This window comes from Esox lucius, chromosome 6 (genome assembly GCF_011004845.1).
Source record: "Esox lucius isolate fEsoLuc1 chromosome 6, fEsoLuc1.pri, whole genome shotgun sequence".
Taxonomy (NCBI): Eukaryota; Metazoa; Chordata; class Actinopteri; order Esociformes; family Esocidae; genus Esox; species Esox lucius.
The window spans coordinates 9,032,757-9,045,023 of NC_047574.1; the positions used below are offsets into that span (position 1 = coordinate 9,032,757).

The 12,267-nt window shown below is 39.6% G+C and overlaps 1 protein-coding gene across 3 annotated transcripts in view; it reads right to left on the reverse strand.

Annotated features, from left to right (window-relative positions):
- The window catches only part of LOC105021402 (CUB and sushi domain-containing protein 1), a 398,226-nt gene that overhangs the window by 11,521 nt on the left and 374,438 nt on the right, over positions 1-12,267 (reverse strand). For all 3 annotated transcript variants that reach the window (XM_020047620.2, XM_020047618.2, XM_020047621.2), the window contains exons 58-63: positions 9,937-10,113; positions 3,140-3,319; positions 2,087-2,260; positions 1,049-1,222; positions 820-893; positions 575-686 (exon numbers count right to left, since the gene is read on the reverse strand). In XM_020047620.2, coding sequence (XP_019903179.2) covers positions 575-686; positions 820-893; positions 1,049-1,222; positions 2,087-2,260; positions 3,140-3,319; positions 9,937-10,113 — 891 coding nt within the window. The remainder of the gene's footprint in view (positions 1-574; positions 687-819; positions 894-1,048; positions 1,223-2,086; positions 2,261-3,139; positions 3,320-9,936; positions 10,114-12,267) is intronic.

Genomic DNA, 12,267 nt, shown 5'->3' on the forward strand with positions numbered 1-12,267 from the left:
TCAGTCTTTGCACCTTCCTCTAAGCCTCCCCACTCCCAAATCTCTGACAGTGAAGCCGCTTTATGTGGCTGAGATGCTTGAAGGATTTTGTAGGGTAGGATATGCTGTCAAAATCGTCCACAGATTTACCACTCACATAGGAACAGCTTAAACTTGGCTAAATTTATCTATTTTTTGCTGAGGGCAGCAATCCCTAATTTACTGCCCTCCATGAATCACACAACCCTTTCTCAAATGTCCATTCCCTTTTGAGCATCTCTAAATGGCTTCTCAGTTATGATCTGTCTTTAAATCCATATATACCGCTCAAGACCTATAATCCAGGGCAGAGTTATTAGGGAGAGATGGTGAGAAAGAGAGGAGAGAACATGACACTGCCATGGGGAGGCTTGTGATCTAGAATGCAGTAAATCAAAGGGATACATTTACTAAACCAATACTTTACTCCTTTTGGTTGCCATACCACCACCTGCATCTCGCCCATTAGTCATTAACCAGTCAATGTAAAGAAATATGATCTGGATTAATTACTTCCTTTTCCGTGTTCTTGATGTCTCAGGACAAAAAGTCTTACCGATACATTCCGGTTGCACACCACTCCACGTCAAATTTTCCAAACAGGTTCTTGTTGTAGATCCCAGTATGTGGTAGTTTTTACGGCATTTGAATGAGATTTTGCTTCCAACCTGAAATACAAGAAGACACTAGTGATCAGAAAACAAATGGGTGAATTGCTTTGCGTGTCCAATTATCTGAAAACCAGTGTCATTACAAAGATGTCAGATTACCCACAACCTGACAGGCTTATAAGAACCTCACCTCAAATCCTTGGGACATGACTGGTATTCCATAGGATGGAGTTCCAGGGTCTCTACATGCGTTATACGCAGGATCTAAAGACAACAGGAATTTTTACAGTACATCAATGCCTACCTATGTGACCATCAATAAAGAAAAAGAAGACACAGCTCAACACCACACCGATACAACACAACTAAAGCTGAATATGTGTATTATTTCTATGGTTTGAATGGGCAGGACAACCCACCTATACATGAGGGCTGTATTCCACTCCAGCTCCCATCAACCTGGCATGTTCTCCTGGAGGATCCGACCAGGATGTTGGGCTCCCGGCAGTGGAAGGTGACCTCTGACCTGTACGTGAACTGCTTCCCCTCTGCAAAACCCTCAGCTGGGGTGCCTGGGTCTCCACAAAGCACAGCTAGACACAACAAACCACAGAGAACATGAATCAAATCCCACACATCACGTTTTTTATACTGTACGCTGATGATCACAGCGTTTCAGCCACGACTGATTAGCTATTCACAACGTAGCTCTTCACTCCACTACATTACAAAGTAAAAACAAAAAGCAATCCTGTTGTAAAACTGTGTTTTGTACAGTCATTCAGGACAGAGAGGCTGTGCAATCGAAATGAGTATTTTTTTTTATTACAACAGATAATCAAATAGATATTGTTCTATTTCTGCTTAATAAATGCTCCAAAAAGAGTTTGGTGACAGAAGTCACTCAGACATGTTTCAGACCCAGAGTGCGACAAGTTGCTTTTACATTGTGCCCTGCTGCAGGCTTTAGATGACAACCCACTCTGTGCATGGAATTTCGGAACATTCTGGCACTGCTACCAACACCATGTCAGAGGCTTATGATCAAGGCCTGTAGGCTGCCGCAGCATACTCTGTCCATGTACCTTGTAATGCTCATGTTACGGGCAGACCTAGCTACTAGAGGGGATCATTTTAGGAATTGTTGACGTTATTTTTGCATCTGTCACAACCATTTCCCAACCTGTCAAATCTGACATTTCACAGAGGGATTAGCTTGGTCATGCACAGCACCACAGCACATCAACTTTAACAGGGTTACAGGAAGGGAAAAAGGGGGCCTGGTGTGCACATGTGATTGGCTTCAAATTAATTGGTGATAATAAGCACTGCTTTAATCAACTGACATGTTTACTATATGTAAAACAAAACAATAGGCAAACACAGTTGGGACTTTGATTGCACTGAAACAAGCTCTCCTGTTTTCAGTCTAAAAACCGACAAGCGTTTCAACTTACGAATACATTGAGGGATCTCCCCACGCCACACGCCGGTACCCTCACATGAGAGGATTCCAGGGGTGGATAGCTGGTACCCATCAAAGCAGCTGTAGGTCACACTGGAGCCCCACTGCAAGTCCGACCCCTCAACCTTCCCGTTGCGTACAGCCGGAGGATGGTCGCACACGATCACTTACGTGGGGACAAAGGACATCATTATGGCGGATGGATGGGTCTTAAGAGCGTGAGGACTGCATGTTAACTCAAACACCATTTTCAAAACAAGCCTCTTTGTGCACCTGACAGGAGGATGATTTATCACGATTCATATCCTTTATGATAATCACACATCATTTATCATATTCTCCCTCAGGGAGAAAGTATTTTCATTTGCCTATTATTGGCAAGTAATATAGTTAATTGGGAAGTAGGCATCGCATTAACCACAACACAATCCGATATGGGCTGTTGATCTGTTTTTAATTATATGCAGTGTATTGCATGAGCGGCTCTTCCCTCATGCACGCAGAGCCGATAAAACCTCCTCATTTCACAAAGAAATTGTTGCAGTGCTGTGATAATGGTCGTCTATCCTGTAAAAAACAGTCACATTAAACAGTATTTACCCACCGAATTGCAACTGGTCTATAACCACATGTTTGCTAAAGCACTACTCACGTGAGGTGCACACATTCGCTCCCTCCCTGACAGTCTGCGCAGGAGGAGGCTAGCCTGCTCCAGTTTTGCCTGCATTGCACCACTAACTGGATACATCAGTTCAACTACACGTTTCAAGTCTGACATCTGATAGCACACATCTTACACATTTCATGGGTAACATCTCTTCAGTCGAAGTGAATAATTTTGCTCGCCGTGCCAAAAAGGTAGAGAAACGACTCCAAACAGAATTAAAAAAAACCACTTCAAATCTTTTGATCTCAGGGTTCCTGGAATGCTGGAGTGTTGTTGTGATGTCTGTACTATATTTCTCTGGTTGTGCCCTCTCATCTCATACCTCAGTAAAGAAATTAAAAATAAATGTTTTTTCAGTCATGACCAAAGTTCAGTTACCTTTACAGCTAGGCTTGGTTTGGTTCCAAGACCCATCCTTTGTGCAAAGGAGCATAGACGAACTGACAATATCCATGACATGGCCTGGGTTACAGTGATACTGAACAGTCTTGTTAAAGGTGAACTCATTCCCGATGTAAATCCCATTGGCAATCGGTCCGGGATCTCCACAGCTGATCACTGTTGAATGGATAAAATGTGTCATAAATACAACACTATAATAGTACAGTCTTTTTATAAACTAGGTTAATGGTAAGCATTTATTGTATATTTTGTGTAAACATACGTTTTCAGTAAGATTTTGGTTCCCCAAAAAACTCTCATCAAATTGCTTAAAAACTGACCTGGAACCAGATAGCCACTATTTATGTTTCAGGTGCTGACCCACCACACCAGGGTCCTAGATCTACTGCAGAAACAAGCAGCAATCCTGCACCATTTGGAAGCCCGTTTCACACCACCACAGCTAAGGCAGCTTTTTAGAGATAAACTGACATCGTGTGAATATATACATAATGTGCTGTCATTTCTGAATAGTAATTTCATATGGAGGAAAACATCGAAAAAACAAAAGGACAGTCTGCTCTTCAAATTTAAAGTGCCGGCATGTGGAGCAAAAAAAAAAAAAACATTTACTGTCCAAGTACTTTTGAGTTCACTGTATACAGTGGATATAAAAAGTCTACACACCCCTGTTAAAATGCCAGGTTCTTGTGATGTAGAAGAATGAGACAACGATAAAGCATGTCAGAACTTTTTCCACCTTTAATGTGACCTATAATGTGGACAATTCAATTGAAAAACAAACTGAAATCTTTGAGGGGGAAAAATAAAAACTCACAACCTGGTTACATAAGTGTGCACACCCTTAAACTAATACTTTGTTGAAGCACCTTTTGATTTTATTACAGCACTCAGTCTTTTTGGGTAGGAGTCTATTAGCATGGCACATCTTGACATGGCAATATTTGCCCACTCTTCTTTGCAAAAGCGCTCCAAATCTGTCAGATTGCGAGGACATCTCCTGTGGACAGCCCTCTTCAGATCACCCCACAGATGTTCAATTGGATTCAGGGCTGGGCTCTGGCTGGGCATTCCAAAACGTTAACCTTCTTCTGGTGAAGTCATGCTTTTGGGGATTTGGATGTGTGCTTTGGGTTGTTGTCGTGCTGAAAGGTGCCTGAAGATTTTGAACGGATGCCTGAAGGTTTTGTGCCAAAACTGCCTGGTATTTGGAACTGTTCATAATTCCCTCCACCCTGATTAAGGCTCCATTTCCAGCTGAAGAAAAACAGCCCCAAAGTATGATGCTGCCACCACCATGCTTCACTGTGAGTATGGTGTTCTTTGGGTGATATGCAGTGTTATTTTTGCGCCAAACATACCTTTTGGAATTAAAGCCAAAAAGTTAAACCGTTTAATCAGGCCATAACACATTTTCCCACGTGCTTTTGGAAGTCTTGATGTTTGTTTTTGCAAACTTCAGCTGGGCTTGGATGTTTTTCTTTGTAAGAAAAGGCTTCCGTCTTGCCACCCTACCCCATAGCCTATTCCTATGAAGAATACGGGAGATTGTTGTCACATGTAGCACACAGCCAGTACTTGCCAGAAATTCCTGCAGTTCCTTTAATGTTGCTGTAGGCCTCTTGGAAGCCTCCCTGACCAGTTTTCTTTTCGTCTTTTCATCAATTTTGAAGGGACGTCCGGTTCTTGGTAATGTCTCTGTTGTGCCATATTTTCTCCACTTGATGATGACTGTTTTCACTGTGTTCCATGGTATATCTAATGCTTTAGAAAATCTTTTGTACCCTTCTCCTGACTGATATCTTTCAACAATGAGATCCCTCTGATCCTTTGGAAGCTCTCTGCGGACCATGGCTTTTGCTCTGAGATGCAACTAAGACAATGTCAGGAGAATCCTACTAGAACAGCTGAACTTTATTTGTGATTAATCAGTCACTTTAAATTATGGCAGGTGTGTAATGACTTCTATTGAACATGAGTTTAAATGTGATTGGTTAATTCTGAACACAGCCACATCCCCAGTTAAAAGACTACCAGGTTATTATTTTTCATTTTCCCCCCATAGAAGATTTCAGTCTGTTTTTCAATTGAATTGTTCACATTATAGGTCACATTAAAAGTGGAAAAAGTCCTGACATGATTTATTACAAAAACATGCCATTTCAACAGGTGTGTGTAGACTTTTTATATCCACTGCATTCACGTAATTACTGACTATTGTATGTTGGTAAAGTGATGACAGCACAAGCCCTAAATTGTTTTACAAAAAGAAATCTTGTGACACAAATGTTTCCCCTCCCACTCTAGTTGTGTCCAATTTATGGCCTTAGCTTGTAGGAACCACTGCAGTGCAGGTGTACTGTCAAACATCAAGCCTGAAGTGTCTCTCACCAAGCCATTAATGCCTTCTATTGCACTGTTTTCTCAATCTGTTTTTGTTGCTGTTGACAATTTAATTGTTGACCATTGTATAGGTAAATGGTCCAAAAAAAACAACAATGATTGAGCTCTCTGGTGCCCCAACCGACCGCAAGAAGTCAGCGTTGGAATGAAATGTACCGTACTGTAATTCTACCCTGTAATACTGACCTCCTGTAGTGGAACTTTCATCTCCTTATTTTTTTTTTTACAGTACCCAAGGGACCCAAATTTAGATTTTCACTAAACAAGTTAATATTTTACAACCCCCGTTTCCAAAACAGTTGGTACGCTGTGTAAAATGCAAATGAAAACAGAGTGCAAATAATTTATCCTTATATTTAAAATGAAAATAGCCCAAAGACAAAATATCAAATGTTGAAACTGAGAAACCCCTGCCCCTGTCGGTGGTTGACATGCCCCTGTCCCACCTTGTTTTTGGAAAAATACATGCCCATTTTGAATTTCATGATGGCGACACATTTCAAAAAAGGTGGGACAGGGGCATGTTAACCACCGTGTTGCATCACCTCTTCTTTTAACATTACTCTGTACATGTTTGGGAACTGAGGAGACCAATTGATGTAGGTTTGAAAGTTATATGCATTCCCATTCTAGCTTGATATTGGTTTTTTTCTGCTGCTCAACAGTTTGTGGTCTCCTTTGCCGTGGTTTGCATCTCATAATGTGCCAAATGTTTTGAGTGGGTGACAGGTCTGGACTGTAGGAAGGTCAGTTTAGCACCTGTACTCTTATACAACGGAGCCATGCTGTTGTAATACGTGCAGAATGTGCTTTGGCAATGTCTTGCTAAAATAAGCAAGGCCTTCCCTGAAAAAGAAATGATCTGGATGGCAGCATATGTTGCTCCAAAACCTGCATATATTGTTCAGCATTAATGGTGCCTTCACAGATGTGCAAATCACCCATGCAATGTGCGGATGCTGGCTTTTGAACTGTGTGCTGATAAGAAGTTGGATGGTCTCTTAACTCTTTAGTCCAGAAAGAGGTGAGGGACCATTTTGTCCAGCACTATTTGCCCGCACAGTCTTTCACACTTCTGACAGACCCATCCTCTCTATAAAGACATTTTAATATCTAATCATATTACTGACCTGTTGCCAATTGACATAATTAGTTATGTAATATTGCACCAGGTTTAGGTTTTTAGCATTGCACAACTTTTCCAGACTTTTGTTGCCTCTGTCCCAACTTTTTTGAAACGTGTTGCTGGAATCAAATTGAAAGTGGGCATATATTTCTCAAGAAACAATAAAATGTCTCAGTTTCAACATTTGATATATTGTCTGTGTACTATTATCTATTGAATATAGGGTTTAAATGATCAGCACGTCATTACATTTTGTTTTTGTTTACATTTTACGCAGCGTCCCAACATTTTTGGAAACAGGGTTGTAATACTTCAATGTATGTATATACTGATATACGATAATCCTTGTACACATTATCCACTGGTATAAATTACAATTTTGAACCTGTTGTAACGCAACTTGTAAACAATGTATGAGTTTAGCTGTTATGTGAATCAGATGACTAGGGTGTAGAGCACATACCTTTAAAACCAGAATACTGGCACTACACCACAGGCCTAAGGCTGCACTGGCAATTTATGCCACAAGATAAGCTGTTAAATTGATTCCCATGGCTGATATATACTGAAGGGGAGAGGGAAACTGAGAAGGGGAGAAATAAAACATACTGGAGGTGTCAAATAAGACAAAAAGGCAACATTATTTGATAATACAACGGCACTACATCCACTAGATCTTTTCTTTCTTTATCGCAGGATTTGGTTTCCCAATAATCAAAATGTAACACTATTTACTTAAAATAAACATAACTGCTCATTTTAATGATAATAATAATAATAATAACAACATTATTTTACTTTTCTTTGGTCAAATTAAAATGTTATATTTTCAAACACAGTTTTAGCTAATTACCTAAATAACAAATAACTGTTCAGTATAATATCAGTATGTAGAATACTGTAGGAGATTGCAGTAGTTTTAGCATACCAATAATACAAAAAAAGATCTAAGCCTCTGAAAAATGTACCGTGACTGAACTGGGACATGCTTTCTTTATGGTTCAGTCCAACACCTGACACCAATAAACTGGATTAGAGGGGAAACTACAGTAACTACTCAAGCCCTCGTCCCAGTGACTGTCATTCCAAAACCATTACACTGTCACAAGCCACACTATATGAGCCATGTTGCAGTTTCCACCAAGTGGTTTCATCTTACTGCCACAAAGCACAGTGTGTTTGCCTTTCAGTCTAGAGACCTCTGCCTAAATTATATTGGACAGGTTGCTATGTGTTGGATAGTATTAATACAAGCGGCTAAACTTTAATAACATTTTTATTAGAATAATAATGATGTTTGTCTGTTCCCTCTCCTAACTTTTCAAAATGTTTCATTCATTACAGTTAGATACAGTTGTATGGCCTAGGGTTTGACATCTTAGTTTAAACAACAACAGATAATTGAGACATATGGTAGTTGCCATATCAAATGTAACTATTTATATGGCACATTTCATTAAATTCAATGCATTTAGGCAGTTGCCGGAGGACCAATACCTAAAATTAAAGAAAGCATATTGTTGCCATAAACTATTTCAAAACCACTCAAATTATGATATAGCCATATTCAATTCTGACTTCATATGCAATTTAATGAAGCATTTAATGCATTATTGCGTTCAAATTGTCCTCTTGAGAAACATAAAAAATAATGAACGAGTTCTGTATTGTTAATTTCCTTCACATCCTTTCTGAGTTGTGGATTTGCATGCTAGCTGCCTTCTTTGGCTGTAGTAGCCGTTTCTCAGTCTCCCTTATTAGAGAACGGGGGAGAGAGAAGAAAAATCAAGAGGATGAATGGACCAATTCTGGGTAGAACCAGCCAGACATTCCCCAGTGCCACGATGTTGGCAATTTGGTTATTCACAGGTTTGGCTATTGCTTTTTAGGTGTACAATATAATCAATCTACTTGAAACTATTTGAAATATCTGATTCTTGAAAGAAAACCTTTGCGATCTGAATACAATTTCCTGTTCATTCACTCAAAGCTACACAAACTTACTGGCAAACAAACAGTTTGGTTTGAAATGGTGGGAAAACTAATGATAAACAGCATGGTTGTCCTCATGATCCAAGTTAATAACAGTATTGTATCACTTAGCAAATTTATTTGACACCATGGGCCAAAGAATTACCAAAAAATTACACCAATGACCTTTTTCAAAGAGAATATACCCTAAAACCTTTGAATCATTAAATAACACCTACCTTTTCTACTGCAAAGACGCCATATCTTTTCTTTACAATGACTACATCCAGATGTAGTCTTCCATAACTAATGGGAAGTTAGTTAGCTAGTTTTTTCAAGGTCACCTAACTTGAAAGAAGAAGTGTGTTGTGATGTTTCACTTTACCAGCATATTCTATGTAAAGTCTTTGAAATATTTGTGAGCAAGTATGACAAGCGGCATTGTTACAGGGTGGGGGCAAACCTGACTGAAACGACTGCATTCTGTAGTCAGGTACTGTGTATGGGACTGGTGTCAGTGGCCCAGCACTTGCAGTTCCAGATCATGGTTTGGATGCGATTGTTAGACCACATTTGGCTGAACTGACGACTCTCTTGCATGCCTTGCAGTGGGTGGAGAAACTCAGGCAAAATAAAGTTGTCATATGCTGAGACTCCAGTTCTGGTGGGCTTACAGTACATTATCTCGTCTAGTAGTTTAAACAAAAGGATTGCAGACAAACGTACGAAACCTGAGACGAGGCGTGATCTCAACTGAGCCCTTGCCAATTTGTCAAGATGCTGTCGCTGGCCCAGAATTGATTTTAAATCTGGACAATAGCATAAATGGATCTCAGTAGGGAAGAAAGGAGAATAGGTTTTGGCTGGTTAGCTGTTTGTGGATGGGGTTGAACATAAATAGAAAAAACTGTTTCAAGCACAGCTATCCCTGCAACAAAGCTAAATCTGTCAATGTTTTCATCAACAGAACTCATTTAATATTAATCTATTTCATTATATTATTATAAACTATTATGTATATATAGAAAGGCTGAGTTCTTACAATTTCAAAAATGTTCAGCATGACCAAACACAAACAGACCTGCGCGCTAGGCATAATAAGTCGAAATGTGCCCAAACATTTACAACATCTCTGTATCGAGACATGTGAAACTACAAGAAAAATGGTATACAAACCAATACCAAACCAATTGGAAATGATCCTAATGTGATGCTCTGATCCCTTTATGTAATTCTAGAAAGAGCCCACTGTAGAAGTCCTAGAAAACAGCACCTGTGCAGTCTGGGGCCGAACCAGTCCAGGTACCATTGGTGGTACAGTGGCGAGTTGTGAGGCCTGAGGTCTTATATCCTTCCCAGCAGGAATACGCCACAGAGCTTGAAAACAGGATTCCATCACTGAACACAATCTTCCCATAGGCAGGAGTGCCTGGATTCCCACAGGAAACAGCTGAAAAAAACGGAGGTTCTAAATTAATTGTTAAAATTAAAGTCACCGGCAATATTGAAATTACTACTCTTGAAGTAGCAAAGTAATTGACTCCCATGCTAAGTCAATTTTTTCTTGAGTACCATATACTGTGTTTTAAAAGGTGCTGGTCAAGCAGATCACTGTAAACCTGACAGAAAAAATACATTAAAATCCGATACCTATTGATTTGATCCAATTAAAGCTTTTCAGGAAATGCCTTTGCCAGTGACTTGGAGTGACATTTTAGGCGAAAGGCAATACATCAAACGGGATCCTCACTCCTATAGGTAGAAACTTCAAACCCAATTACGTTAATTATGAACAACAAGTCAATCCGATTAAATTAAGGCCCATAACACAAATAAATGACCACACGGTTCAAATAAAAATAGCTTTCATAGCTTTCACACGCAGAGCTCCCTAAAAATACTCTCAATAGCACATAGGCATGTTCCTCCTTGTGTACAGAATGGGAAAATTAGCGGCATTGGAAATATTCAGAGGGCATTAATCAAATGAGGATCAGTCAAAGCGTGACGTCAGGAAGCATAATCTTTGCTTTCCCCGATGTAACAATGAATGGCACATGGATGTTTTTGATTACAGCAGGAATCTCTGGGGCACATATTCCGGTGCTAGCTTTGAGAATTTATGACTCAATTAGGGTAGATGGAGCGCACACTCATTACAACTAGTCATAGCATATCCAGTAGCAGGGCATTTAGGAGCACCGAACTCTGGTATTAATTCATCTTGATGAGAATGATTAACATTATCTCTGTGCAGACACACATATTACTCCAAGGCTGCAGTAGATTAAAGGAAGCAAAACCCTCAGTATGGCTTACAACGTAACCACTTTAATAAACAGAGAATAACTGGCCCAATAAAGAGTTAATGAAGTCCCTCAGGGAGAATGCTGTGGCCACATGCATATCCCGACTCAAAGTCATTATTTCCCAGGTGACAGCAGCGTTGTGCTTCCTCTGTGCATGAGAATTTACATTCAGTACCTGGGCACAGCATTATTTGTATAACAGGGGAAAAAATGGGCAGCCTTCCACTTCGAATCACCTAAGTAGAGATCTGTCTTAACACCCTCATAGCAACCGTTAAACCATTCTCAATTATGAATGCCTTCTAAATAATACAGCATTATTGATCTCCTGTAAGCAGTCTGCTGGCTTATCTTATTTTGTACTTTGCTGGCTTGAAGACTGAATATATATTTTTTTATAATAATACATTTATAAATATCAAAACGCACAAAAATTGACCTGATGATGAAAAGAAAAACTGAAAAGGGAAGGGAAGGTGGAAGAGGACGGGGAATTCCACTAGGGGATCCATTAAAGTCCTTGTCCAGGGCGTTTTGTGACAGATATATGAGAGAATAATTCCTTCATCTTCAATGAAAGTTACACACATTGAAGGTTTTATTCAGGTGACAAGCCCTTGCACAGTCTACCAGACATTATTATAAAAAATAAAACATATTATCCGTATTTAAGAGATTTTGTTAGTTTGGGGATTTATTCAAGAGAGACTGAACCTACTGTTAATTCTAGGTAACTTCATGAAAACTCTTACCATAGGGGGATCTGACCCCATCAAACAGAGAGCACTAAACACTGCTCATAACCGGGTTAAAACATGACACAGAGAGGGGAGCAGCCAGGAGCAGAATACATACATCCACCCCAAGATACAATGAAACCTCAAAACAAGGAAGCCATAATTACCCAGAATCCTATGGCACAGCTACTGTACAATATGTATTATGTTCAGAATGAATTACATCACATTGACAGTTTTTAATTCCATCAATTACAAGAGCTATGAGGTTCTATCAAAGTTGTTGGCTGCTGAGGCAATTTAGAGAGACTCTAAAGATATAACCACTTCATTTGATAAATGTTTAAGGTCTAATGAGTGTATTTAAAGTGAATGACTAGAAATGTGAGGGTCAATACATATCCTTCTAAAAGCACAGACATTTCGATCTGCTTCGATATTCAGTATGTGCACATTTGCATACCTTTGTACTGAAAATGAGTATGCATTTCATACTTCATGTGAATTTGTCAATACACATCCTTCTTGGCTCCACTCAAGGCTTCACTCTTCATTTTT